This window comes from Microcebus murinus, chromosome 20, assembly GCF_040939455.1.
Source record: "Microcebus murinus isolate Inina chromosome 20, M.murinus_Inina_mat1.0, whole genome shotgun sequence".
Classification (NCBI taxonomy): Eukaryota; Metazoa; Chordata; class Mammalia; order Primates; family Cheirogaleidae; genus Microcebus; species Microcebus murinus.
Window position 1 is genome coordinate 3347634 of NC_134123.1, and position 19654 is coordinate 3367287.

General features: G+C 50.9%; 1 protein-coding gene across 3 annotated transcripts in view; it reads right to left on the bottom strand.

Moving 5' to 3' along the window:
- ABCC11 (ATP binding cassette subfamily C member 11) overlaps nucleotides 1–19654 on the bottom strand; it is a 72508-nt gene that overhangs the window by 15971 nt on the left and 36883 nt on the right. For 2 of the 3 annotated variants that reach the window (XM_075995613.1, XM_075995611.1), the window contains 9 exons: nucleotides 19537–19633; nucleotides 18146–18235; nucleotides 16154–16257; nucleotides 14785–14982; nucleotides 11339–11565; nucleotides 11083–11220; nucleotides 8728–8908; nucleotides 3455–3544; nucleotides 894–1083 (listed from right to left, as the gene is read on the bottom strand). In XM_075995613.1, the coding sequence (XP_075851728.1) occupies nucleotides 894–1083; nucleotides 3455–3544; nucleotides 8728–8908; nucleotides 11083–11220; nucleotides 11339–11565; nucleotides 14785–14982; nucleotides 16154–16257; nucleotides 18146–18235; nucleotides 19537–19633 (1315 nt within the window). Of the gene's footprint in view, nucleotides 1–893; nucleotides 1084–3454; nucleotides 3545–7028; nucleotides 7335–8727; nucleotides 8909–11082; nucleotides 11221–11338; nucleotides 11566–14784; nucleotides 14983–16153; nucleotides 16258–18145; nucleotides 18236–19536; nucleotides 19634–19654 lie in introns of those variants that run through there. The other variant, XM_075995612.1, reaches the window with a different exon arrangement.

The window sequence follows — 19654 nt, forward strand, 5'->3', positions numbered from 1 at the left end:
TAGGATTCCTGTCTCTCACCATATACAAAAGTTAATTCAAGATGGATAAAAACTTAAATGTAAGGCATGAATACATAAAAATTCTAGAAGAAAACATAGGAAAGAGTCTTCTAGACATTGGCATAGGCAAAGAATTTATGACTCAGACCCCAGAGGCAAATACAGCAACAACAAAAATAAATAAATGGGACTTAGTTAAATTAAAAAGCTTCTGCACAGCAAAGGGAATAATCAACAAAGTGAATAGACAACTTACAGAATGGGAGAAAATATTCGCAAACTATGCATCTGACAAAGAACTAATATCCAGACTTTACAAAAAATTCATACAAATCAGCAAGAAAAAAAAACCATCAAAATGTTGGCAAAAAACATGAACAGAAGTTTTTCTGAAAGAAGATAAACAACTGGAAAAAAAAACATAAAGAAAATATGATATATATATACATACACACACACACATACACACATACCTTGGCGTATTACTCTGCCATAAAAATTAATGAAATAATGTCATCTGCAGCAACTTAGATGGAACTGGAGACCATTACCCTAAGTGAAGTATCTCAGGAATGGAAAACCAAACACCACATGTTCTCACTAATAGTGGAAGCTAAATGACAGGTACACACGGGCACAAAGTGATACAAAGGACACAAGAAACTAGGAAAATGGGAGTTGGAGGGGTGTGTGCAATAAAAACTTACCTACTGCATACAATATACACTGTGCTGTTGCTGGGCATACCAAGAGCCCTGACTTAAGCATATACAAGATATCCATGTGACAAAAATACTTGTGCCCCCTTAATTAATATTTTGAAATAAAAACAAAACAAAACAAAACAAAAATAGGTCTGTCATCCAAAGGCCAAAGGAAAGGGCTCAGCTCACCAGAGCCCGTCCTTCCCACGATGCCCACCGCTTCGTGGCCATGAATGGTCAGGTTGATTCCATGCAGGACGACAGGCGTGTTGTCTCTGTATTTCATCTGATAATCCTGGAACGTGATTTCCCCACGCTGTGGCCAACTGTGGGGACAGTTCATGCCTTCTATGTGCAAAGAAGCCTCTGAGACACACATCTTGTTTTTAAAGAAAGAAAAAGACATCAGCCGTTACCAGCAGTCTCTGTCCATCACCTGTGGGCCTGCTGGCCTCCAGCTGTTGGGTATGTGACCGCCCCAACCTGCCCTGCACCATGGTCAAGCCACCAGCTGTGTGATCAGAAGAAAACCCCAAGAGGAACATCCCCCCACGCCCCTCACACTCACCTGAAACACACGCACTTTGTCCCCAGAAGAGTGAGAAACCCACATAGCCAGCCCCCTTGTTATTATTAACTTAGAGCACTTTTTCTCATTTATCGTGTGAGGCTCTAACAAAATACAATCCACAATAATGACAAAAAGCCACCAGAGATAACTAATCCCTGCAGGGTGTGTTTTGTAGCTCAGAGCCCTTGTGCGACTTTCTCTTTCTCTATCCTCATCCTGTGAGGTGAGCCTTTTTAGGTGCATTTTCCAGGCAAGGAAAGAACGGCTCCAACAGGTTAAACAACTTGTTTAAGATCACACAGTGTATGAGTGGACGAACTGGGATGCAAACCCAGATCTGCCAAAAGCCAAGCCAAACCCAGCACTGTACAGCGTGCACTGCATAGCTGGATGTGTTAAGAGGAAAGATCACTGGAGAAGTAGGGTCACCAGCTGCAAGTCACAGCTCTCCGCTGCCAGGGCAGCATTACAGCAGCATCTCTTGGCATGAAATCAGAGCCCTTCAATTCAGAACTTCCACTCACGTGAGGAGCCAGGGGACCTGGTAGTGGAAGAGTGTGACCTTCAGCAAGATGTTCAGCCTGGCCAAGCCTCAGTTTGCTTGTCTGGAAAATGTAATCATTCCACTGTCCTAATAAAATTGTTTGACTCTGTGAGACAATCTATTCAAAGGGCTTAGCACAGTGCCTGGCCCATAAAATCTCAACTATAAGAATCAATAACATTCAATAACGTTATTTCACTGGTCCAGGCACTGTGCTAATTGCACTATATGTTATACTGTTTCATCTTTGTAATAATCCAATAAACTAAATACTGTTATCTTTCCCATTTCAGAATGGGAAACAGAGAGTTTGAATAAACTGCCCAGGGTTATTCAGATGTTTCAAATGTCAGAGCTTGGAATTGAACCCAGGCAATCTGGCTACAGAATTTGTGCTCTTAACTATTAATGCTATGGCATAAATAGACACAATAATAATGCTATTGAGGAAAGATGATTGAGGAATTAATGACATGTGGCTGCCCGCATGTCATAAGGTTTTTATTTTATCCTATCATCCAATATTGCTATATACTAAAGACAGAATTGATTTCAGGAGTTTGGGCAGGGTTTGCCCTGGAGGAATATGTGAACTCGTTAGTTTGCATATCAAGGGCGGCCTCCTTTGGGAGGGCTCTGGAAGCTTCAGCAGATGCATTCCATGAGGCTCCTCATGTCTCCGATCTGTGACGCCTCCCTGATCTTGAAAGACAAGACAGGTACATGCCTGGGTCACAGGTAGGAGCTGGAACAATGAGCGCCCCAGCCCAGAGATGAAGCCCTGTGGTTATGAGCAATTTAGAATGAAGAGCTGGGCTTCCTGATTTTTCCTGACTGTCTCAAATCCACAATAACTAGATAAAAGAAGTATCTCTGTGTTACTCCTCTGTTAATTGACAGCTATCTCTTAGAAGTTAGTCCTTGAAAGATTCTGTAACTGTTTGTTCACATAGATAGACTAGATTAGAAATTGTTAGAAGCCCTTTGAAAAAAACATTTTAATCCAGACTGAACTGCCTATTATTATGTAAACCTTACTCCCAGACCTAAACTACCAGTTATATAAATCTGTTACCTGTAGCAACCGCACTACCTGTTATTATGTAAATGTGTCACCACTGGCAACCGATAACTGATATTTGTGATTATAAAATCTATGTGAAACTAACCTCGTGGCTCCACTACTGAGGGAGATGCAGGGGAGACCCCTGAGTGCCCTCGCTCTATCTTCATTTCTTTATATAAACCTATAAAGCTATACCTTCGTCTCTGTGTCTTCTTTTATTTCCTTTATCCTCTCTATGTCCTATTAATTTTTTATCTTCTGTGATGACCACTCCCCTAGGGACCTGATTTCTCGCGTGGAGAAGTGGCTGGTCTGCCCACGGCCTGCCCGCACAGTGCCAATTACTCTGCCATCATTATTACTGTTTGGGGCTAACCGATCACTTCTGCAAAGAGCAGACTATTCCCTCTCCGCGCAGGAACACGCAGAGAGGCGGGCAGATGCGAGGCGGGCACGGAGGGGCTTCGGAGAGCCGGCCAGCGCAGGTCTGGGGCCGGCGAGGACGGGCCGGGCCCTGCTGCTGCGCGCGGAAGTCCCCGAGCCCCGCGCCGCACCAGACCGCATCCCACCTTCATGTATCGCAGCATCCTCTCCACCGCCGTGAAGTGCGCCCCTGTCTCCGAGCCGAGCCGTGCAGCCGCCTGGAAGTTGGACGCCAGCTGGAAGGAAGGAGAAGCGTCAGGAGGGCAAGAGGCCGCCTGGGGTGTGGCAGGTTCTCGGCGCTCTGGAGCACCGCTGGCAGCCATCGCCCTGCGCGACCCCACAGACCGGCACAGTTTCCCCAGCGAAAGCGGAGCAGAGGCCCCTGCCCCTCGGCCCGCTTCTGAGTTCAGCTGCAGCTGTGGTGGGCAGTTTGGGGCGAGAACCCCACTGGACACCACCACTCCATCTCAAGCGCCCTGTCTTTCTGCTCTCTGCTCAAAACCTCTCGCCGCCCCGCGCACACGTCCGCCCCGCGCACACGACCGCACTGCAGGAGGAGGCGCTCCACACACACGTGCGCCCGCACACACGTCCGCACCGCGGGAGGAGGCGCCCCGCGCACAAGTGCGCCCGCACACACGACCGCACTGCAGGAGGAGGCGCCCCGCGCACACGTGCGCCCCGCACACACGTCCGCACCGCGGGAGGAGGCGCCCCGCGCACACGTGCGCCCCGCACACACGTCCGCACCGCGGGAGGAGGCGCCCCGCGCACACGTGCGCCCCCCACACACGACCGCACTGCAGGAGGAGGCGCCCCGCGCACACGTGCGCCCCGCACACACGTCCACCCAGCACACACGCGCATCCCGCACACACGTCCGCCCCGCGCACACGTGCATCCCGCACACACGTCCGCCCCGCGCACACGTGTGCCCCGGAAACTGCAGCGGGTTAAGGCCGTGGAGAACAAACTTCAACTGCCGGGGAACAAGAGCTGGCAGGTAAATGCTCCCATCTCTCAGCCTTCGGGAGCACAAAGCTGGGAATATCCCAAATGCTCCTTGGGAGATCCCGGTAAAGTTAAGCCCTGGTGACCTAGTTTAGGGCAGAGGAAGGGCAGAGGAATTTGTAGGACAGAGGAAGGGCAGAGGAATTCACTTGGGTGGGGCAATGAGCTAACCGCAAACCTTTGCTTCTGGTCATTGCTTGCTTGCTACACCGCTGTATGGGGAATTATGGGATGAGGTCATTGAAGCACAGGCGACTGGCCCATCAGGCAATAGAGGGCAACCAACCTGCCAATTATTTCAAAAGGCAATAGTGGGCAACCAATCATTTTAAAGGTCAACACATAATCCATACGTAGTCAGTTTATGCGCACCTTGGGCACCGTGGGGATAAAAGGCATGCAGTTGTTCTGGTTGGGATCCTTGCCTGGAGAGTGGCCACCGCGTTGGTGCTCTGGGGCTTGGACCCTGGCTAGCCAGAAAATAAACCTCCTCTTGTATGATTGCATCCTCAATGTCTCTGCTTTTCTGTCCGGTGGGGCTGTGGAAGGTCGGTCCCTAACACTAGAATGACACACTCCAGGGACCTTGATGACACACTCCTATGATGGATTTCCTCCTTCCATGTCCCACTCTCCTGCTTCCTCAATCCTGTTTTCTGGGTGCATCTCTTGTTTCAGGCCCTGGCTTCAGAGAAATCCAAGAGTCTAGGGACTTATGGGCATTGGGGGCACCAAAGATGAGGAAACTGAGGGCCAGAGAGAGGGCATGACATACACACAATCATCTGAAAGCTGGAGGCAGAGCTGGGGTTGAGACCCTAGCCCCATCACTCTGGCCCAAGAAACGGGTAAACAGGATGTGCAGAGGGTGCTAGGTAACAAGTTCATCATACATTCATTCAACAAACTCTGGTGGAAGGCTTTGTGCCTGGTGCGGGGCCAGGCTCTGTGTCCCAAAGTGCAGCAGACACAGCCCTGCCCTTGAAGAGCTCCCCTAAGGGCCGGGGCAGCAGACAAGCCAACAGAGAATGGCAGTGCAGACGGACCCGTTCCACAAGGGAGTCGACCCACAGGGAGACTCCGATGAGGCCCACAGGGAAGGGCTTCTGCAGGAGTGGACACTGCAGCTACATTGTCAAGGAGAGATAAGATTTAGCAACCTAAAGATGGTGGAGAAGTGTTTGGCTATGGCCAAAACAAAGAGTGTGGGAAAGGGGAGGAGAAGCCCTCTTAAGTCCAAGAAGGTGGACACCATGCTGAAAAGACACTGGGTTGGGAAAAGAGGCAGGTGGGCTGGAAGACTGTCTTTCCTCCTGTCCCCTAGTGGTTCAGACACTGAAGCTTACCTTGCCAGCTGGCCAATGTCGCGTTCAGGTATCTGTGCTTCGGGGAAGCTTGGTTGATCCAAACCAATCATGATAACTCCACTCCTCTTGCCAGTGATTAGTTAGGTTCCAGCCAATGAAGCATGAGGGTTAGAGGGGAGTATTCTGGGGAACTTTGCTTTTAAGAAGAACATGTGGAAAAAGTTATCTCTCTCTAGCCTTTGGCTATTATTGTGTGAAGATGCATTGCCTGGGGCTGCTGTAGCCATTTTGTGATAATGAGTATAGATAACAAAGGACAAAGCCAGGCTGTGGATGCCAATGCAGAAAGATAAAAACAATCATAGATTCATGCTAAGCTACTAAATTAACCAACTGAGAATGGCCCTGCCTTGGCCTTCTGGTTAATAAGATAATAAGTTCCCAGACAGTCCAGCCATTTTGAGTCAGTTTTTTGGCTTGCAACTAGAAACATCTCTGACATTTACTGAGAAACGCCTAGGGCTTCAAAGCAACATGGTATGTGATTCCTGTCTCTCAAAGCTTGGACATCGGTTCCTCAAGAGTGCATGCAGACGCCAGGGAGGGAGGTACTGCCTTGACCGCAGTAGAGAGTGCACTTCGGGGTCAGGCCCCACAGCTTGGGTTTGGTACGCAAGGAGACAGAGTTTCTGAAGGCTTCTGAACAAGGCAGTGACGTGATGAAAACTATACAGTTCAAGATTACTCTGGTGAGAGTGTGGGAGGTGGAGTGGAAGGTGCTGAGCGACTGGAGGCTAGGAGGTTGCTGCCCAAGGTGGGGTAAGACACTCGAGCAGGGCGATAGAGCTTGAGAAGAAAGAATGTGCTTCAGGGGCTGTTTTGAGGCAGTCGGTTGTCCAGGCAGGTTCCCCACTAGCGTCTCCTGTGGTGGAACAGCCTTTGAACAAGTGCCCGTGCACGGTGCTCCCTGGGGCTGGGGCCCCGGCCGCCCCCACAGGGCTGCGCTCCAGGCAGCGCCAGCGCGGCACAGCCCTGCCCCAGCCGGCCCTTCTGGCCGTGCCCTGCAGCACAGCGGGGTCTGCGCTCAGCCATTCCGCACCCCTGCGGCATTGGCGTGCGCCTCTCCCCCAGAGCTCTGGAAGGCTTGGGAGCAACTCTGCGCGGGCCTGCAGGGGTGTGTGTTAGGGAGAGGGGGAGGGTGCGGCCACTGTGGACACAGCAGCCTCCCACTGGCGGTGGGACAGGGGCAAGTTGCTGGGACGCCCTAAGCCGTAAGTTTCCTATCTGTAAGACAGGAATGGTAATAGCTAACGTTTGTTGAGCACTTATTCTGGGTGAGGCACTATTCTAGGTGTTTTACATGCATTAACTCTCATGTTTATGCATAATCCTCACAAGTCTATGATTTCAGAGCTTTTATTATAACCCTTTTACAGATGAGGCATCCCAGGCACAAAGAGGCTAACAAACTACCTCAAAGTCACACAGCCTGGGTAGAGCCTGGTTTGAACCTGGGCGTTCCAAACCACACATCCTTAACCACCTTGCTGCGTCTCAGGCTCTGGTGTGGTGAGGACTGAACGGAAGGTGCACAGCACGCGCCCGAGCTCCCGGGAAACCCGCTGGCACTGCGCTCCTCAGGCATCGCGTGTGTGGGCTGCACAGCTGTCCCCCGTGCACCTGTGGAGGGGTCTGCACACACAGGTGGCTGTGTGCACATAAATGTACAAAAGTGCATGTCCGTGCAGATACGTGCCTGCCACAGGGAGTACAGCAAGACTGGCCTCTTTTGTTTACTCAGAATTATACCTCAGCATTGAGGACAAAGCCCAATGGGACACACATGCGATCCCAAGCCAATTAGAGAACGAGCCGCACGACCACAGAGGGGACAGTTAATAAATAACCCCCAGGGAGGGAACCCTGGAGCCATACAGCCAGGGTTCCCTGAGCCACTACTGAGTCAGCCTCAGGCCTCACACCCCTTCCCAGACAGCCCTTCCCAGACACCCCTTCCCGGACACCCCTTCCCAGACAGCCCTTCCCGGACAGCCCTTCCCAGACAGCCCTTCACGGACACCCTTTCCCGGACACCCCTTCCCGGACAGCCCTTCCCGGACAGCCCTTCCCGGACACTCCTTCCCGGACAGCCCTTCACGGACACCCCTTCCCGGACACCCCTTCCCGGACAGCCCTTCCCGGACAGCCCTTCCCGGACAGCCCTTCCCGGACACCCCTTCCCAGACAGCCCTTCCCGGACACCCCTTCCCAGACAGCCCTTCCCGGACAGCCCTTCCCAGACACCCCTTCCCGGACAGCCCTTCCCGGACAGCCCTTCCCGGACACCCCTTCCCGGACAGCCCTTCCCGGACACCCCTTCCCGGACAGCCCTTCCCGGACAGCCCTTCCCGGACACCCCTTCCCGGACACCTCTTCCCGGACAGCCCTGCCCGGACAGCCCTTCCCGGACAGCCCTTCCCGGACACCCCTTCCCGGACAGCCCTTCCCGGACACCTCTTCCCGGACAGCCCTGCCCGGACAGCCCTTCCCGGACAGCCCTTCCCGGACACCTCTTCCCGGACACCTCTTCCCGGACAGCCCTTCCCGGACACCTCTTCCCGGACACCTCTTCCCGGACAGCCTTGCTGGACAGCCCTACCTTTTAACTACCTACCCGGGCGACACAAAAGTTTGACAACCCAATCAAGGTAAGAACAACTAAGTACAAAGAACAAACCAAGTGTTCAGGGTTCTCATTCCAGCTCTGCTCACACTCTGTTTGGACAATTCCTTTCCCTGTCTGGGCCTCAGTTTCCCCATCTACACAATAAGAACTTTGGCCTCTGTTGCCTGTGGGCTCCCCTTCACTTCAATGTTCTATGATTCCGTTAAATACCTCCCAAGACAGACTTCCCAAGTCAGAGGCGGCCACAGGGAAACAGCAAAGTAGCCACATTCAGAGGCCAAGCACATAGCCCGTAGGACCCCACGTGGCCACAGCTCAAGGTGTAATCAAAGCCCCAATGACCCCTTGGGCCTGCTCGGGGCCACGGGCCGAGGACAGGCACAGTTCGGGAGGGCCCCTGAGAGTCCGGCCTCACCTGCAGCACCACACTGATAGCCATGGCTTTGTAGGAGCTGGGGGAGGTGCCGAAAGCCAAGAACAAGGCCACAGCCAAGGTCACCAGGTTGATCATGGTCTCCAGCCGCAATGCCACCCAGCGCGTGGAGGACAGAAACAGCAGCAGGTAGTTATTCTGCACATCAGTCAGCCGCTTAAACCTGAGGAAGAGAGCACAGCGTGGGACCGCGTCTCCCAGCCCGGCTTCCCCAGGGCGGGCGCTGGCTGCTCCCTCCCCTCTCCCGCAGCAGAACTCGGTTTTTCTGGGGGGGTTCCACCCTAGCCCTTTCTAAATCACGGATTTGGGTGAGGTTGACCTTACTCCTGACCCGAGTGAGGAGCAGGTCTGCTGGCCTTGGCCCGCCTGCACTTGCTCTGCCCAGCCTGGGGATGGGGGAGTCCCCCAGCCGGACTGCAGAGAGGCAGCCAAGGCCAGGACTTGTGAGAGGTGCAGGGAAGTGGTGATGGGACATCTGAAACTACTATTTTGTCCCTGTGAGGAGAGCCTGGGGCTGCCAGGGGATCTCCAAGAAATTAAAGGTGAAATGCCGCCATGGAAGGCAGAGCAGTGAAACGGCGGCAATCGGGGTCCCCGGGGACGTCAGCTGGGCTCTGGGTTCACCCCACTTGCAGTGAGTCCTCCCTTCGCCTCCTCACTTATCTGACCCATTAGGAGTGCCCATCCCCCCTTTCTCAACCTTTTGTTATGAGAATTTTTATAAGTACAAAGAAATTAAAAGGTTGATTTAATGAAGATCTGTATGCCCTCTGCCTAATTTAACAATTGTTACTATTGTGCAATAAAGTCTTTTATTTTTTAAGCTAGTTTAAATTATTTTTCTGTCACTTCCAACCAAAAGAGACCTACCAAATTTCCAGTTTTCATATACTACCATCACAATTTTCCACGTCAGTCATAATTTATACTATTTGATGAATGTTTTTATTTTCACTTGCTTCACTTTATTTTAGAATTTATATTAAAGGAAGCTTTATCACTACCTTAAATTACATGGGGTTTAATGTGATAATTGTACTTTTTCTAAAGCGCATTCAAATAAACCTTTGATTATTGAAATAAAATGTTCATCTACCTATCAACTAAAACCACCCTACCACTCAAGTGGGCAACCACCCAAATGCGTATGACTCATTCTGTCTATACCTTTTGCACAAGCCACTGCAAACTCCGTCCACCTGACCCTTCCACAGTGATTGAGTCACAGAGTCTTTGCATTTACTGTTCCCTCTGCCTGGAAAGTTCCTACCCACGTACTTCCATAGCTTAACCCTCACTCTATGTGGCTCTCTGTTCGGTCCCTTCCCCTGAGGCTTTCCCCTGTAGCACTCCAGTCCCACCACAGTCTCGCTGTCTCCTTGCCCTGCTTTGTGCCTCTGGGCAGGGACTGCGTCTGTCTTATTTATAGCTATATCCCTAGTGGGTGCTGGTACATGTCAGGTTCTCAGCGTGGACTGAGCTTATGAATCGCTCCAGGATCCCCTCAGGCCTAGCGTCTGCACAGGCCCTGGGTGCTCTCCAACACCACTGGGAAGCAGGAACCAGGTTCAACCATGTTCCAGCTAACTGAGCACATGCCATCTCCCAAGTGTGTGCCCCAACCTTGTCCATGCTTCGAAAGCCAGCTCAGATGCCACCTCTCATCCAAGCCTCTCTTATCCCCCAAGGCCACCTTTTCCCCTCTGAACTCCCAGGGCAGTTTGTCTTCTCCCTCCTGTGCCGACCATCTTGTCCACCCTGTGTCATAACAGAAATGCATGCTGCCATCCCCTCCCCCACCAGACTGTGGGCTTCCTGTAGGCACAGACCACGCATGATTATTCTCTACAGGTTTATATTACACAATTAAGCCTCAAAAACAATCATAGGATTTGTTTGCTTGTTTGTTTCAGAAAACATTCAGAAGGCAAATCTATGGGGGTGTGAGTAGTGAATGAAGTTCTATTATTTAGAAAGCTATCGCTCCTCATTATTTCACTAAAATTAGATATTTGGAAGTGAAAGCAAAAAATCATTATGCAAGATGTGTTGACACAATGATACATCTTATTGTTAAATATATATATGTATAGATATAGACAAATATCCATAGGTCTTTAAAGGTTACAAATATTTTCCATATCATTTATACTTTTTATTCTCATAAACACCATCTTACAGATGAGGTTCTGGAGGCTCAGAGGAATAAATGGAACAGAACGAAGTTCTGTATGATTCTTTAGAAGGTGATGCCATTCGTAGGTGCTCTGCTCCCCTTCCCAGTCCTCACCACCCCTCTGGCCCCCGTCATCCTCAGATGGCAGCAGGAGGACTCACTGGCTGATGAAGGCTTCAGATTTCCCATAGACGTGGATGGAGCTCAGGCCACGGAGAGAGGTCAGGATGTGGGAGAATAAAGGAGACCGGCTGTAGTTCTCCAGCCTCTTGAACAGGTTGATGGCTTTCCTGAACATCCTGTGTCGGGAATGACGGTGCGAGACCTGAGCCATCCACCTCTGGGACCACCCCGTCAGGTCAGCCCCAGCCGTGCCCACTGCTTGTGCCCACTCACAAGCAGAAAGAACCTACTCACATATAGTACACGAGGCAAACCACGATGACGATGGCCACCATCAGCAGGATATACGGAGACAGCAAAACAACAATCAGCAAGATGGCGACTACCACCAGAAACAGCAGCAGGAACTCCTCAGCAACGATGGGCAAGACCTGGTCCACCTCATCCAAGTCCCCCGCAAAGCAATTCAAGAGTCGGCCCGTTGGGGTCGTGTCAAAGAAACTCATGGGGCAGCGGAAAACCTGTAGGGACAAAGAGCAACCCAGACCGTGAGAGTAGCTACAGCCTTGCTTGGGAGTGTGGGAGACGCCTGTCCCCTTAGGCTCTGAGAGGTGCAGGACACAGCGAGGGCAGCAGGGCAGTGGTGCCGGGCAACGGCTGAGGAGCATGGGTGGGCTCTGCAGCCCGCCTGTCAGGCTCCGAGGCTCCCCAACCCCCTCCTACTGCTGTCTGCCTCGCACAATTTATTAAGGTCATTAAATATAAATGTCTGATTTTGAATCAAGAGTTTGGTTTATTATATCTCAAACAAGAAGCAGTACAAATAATCAAAGTATGTGCCTGACCTAGCAACACAGTTTTGCCATCTTGACAATAGCTTGTTTATGCCAGCAGCAAAGAAGCCTGTAGAGTGAGTGGTAATGACAACACAGAAAGTGTTTTGGCAAACTTGTTGGGAGTTCAATGCTCTTCCTTGCAAGAAGTGGTCCAAAGCCTGGAAGAAGTGATAATCAATTGATGCAAGGTCGGTGAAAACGGTACATGACAGAATTTCCAAGTCTACCCTCTGTAGTTTGAGCAGCACTGTTTGTGCAACATGTGGTCGAGCATTATCTTGCAAAAGGATTGGCCTGTCTTTATTGACCAATCTCAGCTGCTTCATCACAAGCATCCTCATCATTTCATCCAATTGGTTGCAGTAGCCATCCGCTGTAATCGATTGACCAGGTTTCATGAAGCTGTCATGGATAATAGTGGCGCTGGGCCACCAAACAGACACCATTAGCTTTCTTGGATGAATATTCAGTTTTGGACTGTGTTTCGGCACTCCATCTTTATCCAACCATTGTGCTGAACCCATGCGATTGTCAAAAAGAATCCATTGTCATCACACATTACAATACGGCATAGAAATGTTTTGCCTTTATGTTATGACCACAAAGAAAGGCAAACTTTGAGACAATTTCTACTCTGACACACGTTTAATTCATGTGGTACCCATCTACCCAGCTTCTTTATCTTGCCAATTTGTTTCAAAAGGTCCAATATTGTTGGAATAGTAATGTAAAACTTTGCTGCTAATTATGTGTAGGTTGGGATGGATTCGCTTCCACTACAGCTTCCAGCTCATGGTTATCCACCTGGGTCTCAGGTCACCCATGTGGCTCATTTTCAAGATTAAAATCACCAGAATGGAACTTATCAAACCATTGACGTAATGTGCATTCATTAGCCACATCCTTCCCAAAAACTACTGATATTTCAAGCTGTCTGAGCTGCATTGGTTCCATGATGGAACTCAGATTCGAAAATAATGCAAATTTTTTACTTATCCATGGTGTCACAAAATTGCTCTAAAAATAATTTGCAAGACAATCACAAGCCAAAATGTGCATTTGAAAGACTGAGGATGTACCTTCACAATCAACATAAAATAAGAAGTTTCAAAGAGAAATGTCAAAGACATCAACTGTCAAACTTAGTGTTTAAGGAAATCAGACATTTCAGACTCAATAACCTAATATTAACCCCTATGAATCTCCAGGTTCTCATTTGTGAGGTGGGATGATAATGGTGCTTCACAGAACTATGGTGAGGATCGACAATTCTTCAAATGTACCAAAAACTTCTGAATTGTACAATGCAAAGGAGTAAATGATATGTCACAGAGCTATGATTAAGAGAGAGAGAGAGAGAACACTGCCTACCCTGGTACGCATCCCATTCTTATTTCTACAGATGGGACCATTTTCAATCAGGATTGCCAAAGCTTAGTAGCCCCAATTCCACTGCAGTTGCACAAGATTTGGACTCGAGGATGAAATTCAACCGTCCCTGCCCCTTCTTGAAGCCGGCACGGCAGCCTGAGCTCTAAAAGCCAGTGGGCGTGAGGCCCTTCAGCAAAGAACATTTCAATAAAGCCCTAAAAGGACTAGAAAAAGGAAAATATTTCAAACATGAAACATATTTTCTAATGGAAAGAAACTTGAACATTTCTCAAAAGTAAAATACAAAATGTCACTGGGAGGTCTGGGCATTGGAAAATTTCTAGAATCTTGGAGTGTGCAGTCGAAAGAACCTCAGAGACCACCCAGCTGAGGGCCAGCACCACAGGCCCCAGGCAGAGTTTTCCTCTCCTGCTTTTTGGGTCCACCAACCAATTGCTTTACTTCATCGTCTCAAAACGGAAACACTTAACAGCAAGACAATTCGCATTCAGCCTGCGAACAATGATAGGTCCCTCCTTGCCTCCTGACTCAGAACCCCTGCCCCACCCTCCCAGGCACAGCCTTCCTGAACTCCCTTCACCTCCCCAGGATGCTCTGCTTTCATTTTACCTCTAGCCCCGTCTGATCTTGAGCTGGCTAAATCTGATTCATCCTTTAAAGAGTGGTCACCTCCTCTAAGAAATCTTCTTGACTCCCCCCACTTCTTTCTACCAAGGTTACGTGTCCCTTAGTGCCACTGGGCCTGTGTGACCAACCTATGGTAAACTTCACGCCCCATATCACAGTGGCCCATTTCCTTGTCCATCTTCCCCACTAGATTACAGGCCTGTGACAGCCCAATGCCACCTGCACCAATCATTCACACCTGCAAGCCCAGCACCCACTGCAGAACCTGGCACATAGTAATACTTGAAACGTGAGAGAGAGAAATGATGTTTCCAAGAGACAATGTGACACCACAGACAATTTGGTATTCTCACCACACATGTGTTCTAATCATGACACAAGAGATTTCCATTTTCTCATGCGTAAAATGAGGATAATACCCCCTTCAAAGGGAACATGGGGCCACACAAGCATCTCTGTGCAGTGGTCTGCCAGTGGAGCCAGCCCTGGTGTGTCCGCTGAGCTCTTAGAGCCACACATCCAGCAGCAGGGATGCTCTGACGCCCCTTCCTCATTCCTTCCCCACCTCGTGTCCCAGTCCTCCCACCTGCAACTATGACACTCTGGAAAAGGCAACACCATGGAGGCAGTGGGAAACATCAGCAGTTACCAGGAATTTTGGGGAGGAGGATAGGCAGAGCACAGGGGGTTTTAGGGCAGTGACACTACTCTGTGCAGTGGATACATGTCATCATATGTTTGTCAAAACCCATAGAATATACAACACAAAGAATGAACTGTATCTGTAAACCTAAACTGCTCAAAAAACAAAGTCTACTAATTAAAAAAAAGGGGGGGCAAGGTCAGGGCCCAGCCTGTGGCCACACCCAGCACCCACGTGCATACCTTGTTCAAGAGCTTGCTGTGCAAGGCCGTGGATGCCTTTCTTGTGATCTTGGTGAAAGTCCCTGAGGAGAAGATGCTCACGCAGACCAGGAGCAGGAGGCTGAGGCCGTACACCAGCTGGTAAAAAGGTAGCTGGGGATTGTCCCCAATGTCACCTAGCTCTGCAGTGGTCCCATTGCTCTCTCGGCTGCTGTTGGTCTTCAAGAGAGAACAGGGGGTCAGACCGCATGAGGCCAGGGTGAAATTTGGTGGCACGAAAGTCCTCTCCCTACGGCTACATAAGACTCAGTGGCTGGCAGAAGGTTATGTTATGTTACATGTTAAAACCTTTCTGCACAGTGCCGTGGCTACTGTCCCTTCCTCTCCCCTCCCCTCAGCCCTGCTCTGGATGGAGCCCACTGCCGCAGGCAGCCCTTTCCACACTCTCCACTGCCACGCAGGGGGAAGCCTGGGAGCTCGGCCCAGACCCCTCGCCGCACGTTCCAGGTCTGCTGAGGAGAGGAGCTCAGGAATCCTGAAAGGAGGAAGAGGAGAAGCCATCATACTCTGGTGGCACCATGGGCAGGTGGGTGGCCGTTAATCTTGCCAGAGCTCATAGGCCTCCTTCTGAGAGCCACACGCTTAGTTCCACTTGCTGCTGTGATTGCTGGTGGCCACTTCTCCGCCAGTGGCCGTGTAAGCTGCCAATTCCTACATTAGATCTTTGGAGGCTCTAAATAGTTAGAGTGGCTTCTGCCTTCCTGACCAAGCCCTCCAGACACTGCTCAAAAGCTGACCGAGTGGAGCACTGTGGGGAGAGCACAGCTTTGAGTGCCAAGAGCACCAAGTTCAAGTCCTGGCTCCTCGGTGTCCCAGGGCAGATTCTTTATCCCCTCTAGACACAGTGTCCTCATAGGTAAATGGGGACAGAGAAACCCACCCCAGAATCTGGTTGGGGAGATTAATGAGACAACCTGACACGGCGCAGCCCCCAGAGTGGCTCTCCGCTCCCAATGCCAAGAGCGCAGGGGCATGTTTTCAATAAGCCACAGCGAGACAGCAAGACTGGAGCCAAAGGAAAAAGTTACTCAGGTGGACTGTAAAGATTCTTGGGGAGCTGTTGGGGGACAGAAACCTCTTGATTTTGTCCCAACAAGACTGCATGGGTGACCACCCATTCTGCAACCCCAGGAGGCCAGCGCTAGGAGCAACGCCCACCCCGCAGTGCCCTGACTCCCAGATGGTGGTCTCTGAACACTTTCTGCTGACTCGGCTCTGGGCGCGCCCTGCGGGCCCCTGGCAGCACTCTGGTCTCGTGTCCCAGGGAACGAGAAGCCACCCATCGCACCCAAGCCCACAGAAATACGATGCGCCTGCCCTGGGTACTTACCCCAGAGCCCTGCTGCAACCAATAGCTCAGCCACCAGAAGTTGAAGGCCGTGAGGGAAGCGATCAGAACCATGAGAAGGAACGCCACGAAAGCCACCACGTACCCTGGGAGGGAGGGACAGGTGACACTCAGGAACCAAAAAAAGGTGCATGGCAACAGCTGACAACACTGCTTAGCCATCTCCGGCCCTCAGTCCTTAGAAATCCTGACCCCTGGCCACCTTGGACACCTTAGAGGACTGGGAAGAGCTGGGTTCCAAAGTCAGAGAGCCCTGGGTTCAAATCCCAGCCCTACAACTTCCAAGCTGCATGACCCTGGACAGGGTCCCAAATGTCAGTGACAATTCACTTCTGCGCCTATGAAAAGGCGATCTCGTACCAGCTGCAGGGCCATGCTGAAGGCCACGTGAGATAACCTGTGCTGAGCGCCCGGCCCAGCGCGGCACACGGCAACCCTGGAGAGAACCGGTTCTGGGCCAGGCCTGCGGGACGGGGCTGTGAAGGAGGCTTCCGAGAGCTGCCTCTGCCTGTCGCTGTCTGTCCCTTTGGCCCTGTGAGGACACTTCTCTCCTCTCCAAAGGGCAGCTGGCGCAGTGCTCACGGCACCATCTCGGAGCAGCGGTGGCCCTCACCAGGCACCGGACCTGCTGGTGCCGTGAGCGGGGACTCCCCAGCTTCCAGAACTATGGAAACAAATTTCTGTTCTTTACAAATCCCCAGTCTTGGGTATTTTGTTGCAGCAGTACAAATGGACTGAAATGCTGAGGAAACTGAACCTCGGAGAGGGAAAGTAACTTGCACAAAGTCACAGAGCTGGTGCGTAGCAGGCCTGGAATGCAGAAAAGCTAAGGATGGGAAAACTCAGGGCACATTCCTCCCGCCTCTTGCCCCATCACTCTGCCCACCTACCCACGCTCATGGTCCCATGCCCATTGTCTTTTCCAAAATTCTCCTCTTCCTTCAAGGGCCACCTTTTCTTTAATGAGATCTGAGATTCCCTCACAGAAATCTCTCTCCCTATCTGGAGGAAGCAATGTCTTAAGTCTCCAGCTAGATTCCAGGGTTGGTTCTTAGATGGCTTTCTACTCCCTCCCTCCAGAGCTTGGTGCTGTGCCTGGCACATAGTAGGTCCTTTGTAAGTACAGATCAGTTGGCTGCTCAATTCATTTGTGCATTTCCCAAGCATCTGCTGTTGCCCTGCTCTGGGCAGGCCCTGTGTTACACTCTGCAGGGAGACCCGTGTTGGAAGGAGTGGGATGGTGGCCCCTGTCCACAGCCTGCCTCATCCTCCCCCAGACAGGTGGAGAGGAGGCACGCCTTACAGAGGATTAGGTTCCAAAGCCAACTAAGAGCAAAACGTTGCATGGAGTCAAAATTACTCTCAAAAATCTATTAAGTTACTCAAAAAGTGGAGTATCATACACTTGGTTTTGTGTTTACAACATCGTATAGTAAATATACATGTATAGTAAATATACATACCCCATTTAATAAAGCAGTAGCTTTGAATTTCTAAACACCATCTGCCTGCCTTAAGAAATACATTTTAAATCATGCCTAATAGACACCAAAACAAGTTTTACCAGTATTACTATATACAATGCTTGCTGACATTTTCAGTCCTAGCCTATTGCATTCATATATCCCATAAGCGAAATAGGACAATATGTATACCCCATTGTCTCTCAGTGCTGCTCATGACCTCTCTCTGTTGATTTCACAGGTCACTAGCAGTCAGAGCCCAAAGTTTGGAAAACCCTGAAATAATGAATAAGTATGAAAACATAACTTCTGACATAAGCTTTGGTGGTAGAGTTGTTACACCAACGATTACGTTTGCTTGGGTTTGTGCTAGTTAGGCTAATGCGTGGCATGGCTCCTCTGCACGTCTCCATTCCGCATGACCCCACATGTCCCCGTCTGACCCCGTTTCAGGGCAGGGCTGTTCCAAGAGAGAGCGCCAGGCCTGGCATGGGTGACTGACAGACTGTACCTCCGGCCGCCTGGATGTAGTAGTGGTAGACGGTCCAGCTCAGGGAACCTTCTTCCATCTCCTCCTTTTCTGTGAGCTGATGCTCTGGCACTGGGTCAGGGCGAAAGGAGAGGAAAACAGTGCACCTTCCGATGACCCGACCTCCCTCCAGGGTCAAGAAGAATTCGGGCAAATCCTTCCACCCCTGGCTTTGACCCTTTCCAGCTTCCTCACCTTCCAGCTTCAGTGCCCCCAATATCTGGCCCTAACCAGCAGGTTTTCCACTGAAGATGCTGCTGGGAGAAACTTTGGACCTGACTCCAGAGCCTGGAAAGAGGCTCCACCCCTGGCCATCCAATAAACTTGGGAGGGCCTAGGTTCCCAAGTGCTTGATGGGCTAAGAGAGGCAGTAGCAGAGAATGAAGAAAGCAGTGACCTGGGACCAGAAAACGTGGGTTCCAGAATTGTCACCATGACACTGTGCAACCTCAGGCAAATCACTTAACCTCTCTGTTTCCTCATCTAAAACATGGCAGGCCTAGGTGGTTGCCAAGATGCTCTGCTACAGTACACTTCTGAGACAACACATGAAACAGCCATGACACCAGCCCGGCAGACCCTTTGGCCTTGAGCTGGTCCCACAGCCAGTACCTGGACAAACTAATAGATGCTTCTGATGGTAACAATGACAACAGTGGTGAGGGTCTGTCACTCTGCCAGACCTTCTCCTGCCCTCTAATAATGACGCCCCTGGGGAAGAGCTTTCTGCCTGGAATTTGAATTCTGAGGGAAATCACACTAGGATGGGGATTTTCTGAGTAGGCTTTCTTCAAAAAGACTCTCCTAGAGACGGGCCTGCAACGTGCCAGGCTCTGTGCTGGGGATTTGCCCCCACCGGACCTCAGCCAGTCTCCACTGTCGGCCTGCAAAGTGCTGTCATCTCCACTTTTGCCAATGAGGGTTCAGAGAGGTTAGGTTGTTTGATCAAGGTCACACAGCTTTCTGCTACTCTGCTTCAGAAAATAGCAAGGTCATGTGCTTTTGGATGTCAGGTGCTGGGCCCAGCTCATGTCTGATTTCTGACACCTCTGCTCCCAACGTTTACTCTTGGTGAATGTGTAATGAATGAATGTCCAGATGCCTCACAAGTCTTAAGTCTGTGCCCCCTAGGGCCACAGCCACCCCCTTCCTGTCTCTGATGCACACCCTCAGCTATGCCCGCGAGAACACTCCTGTCCGGTCCTCAGGCCTCCTGACCACCAGCCCTCACCTCACGGCCCTGGACTACTTGAATCTGCAGCCTGCGTGTGTGAACGTTGGCGATCTCAGACAGTGAGGGACACGGACTGGTTTAGGGCTCCGGAGGGCCCAGGCAGGCATGCAGAAACTCCCGCCGGCTTCCCACACCTTACCAGCCTCTTCCCTGAGACCCTCTTCCTGGGAGGTGGCCTGAGCCCAGCCTTCTGCGTGTGGCTTCTCCGCTGTCTTGGCTGTGTCCCGTGACTTGTCCTGTGAGAGGGCACATGCCAT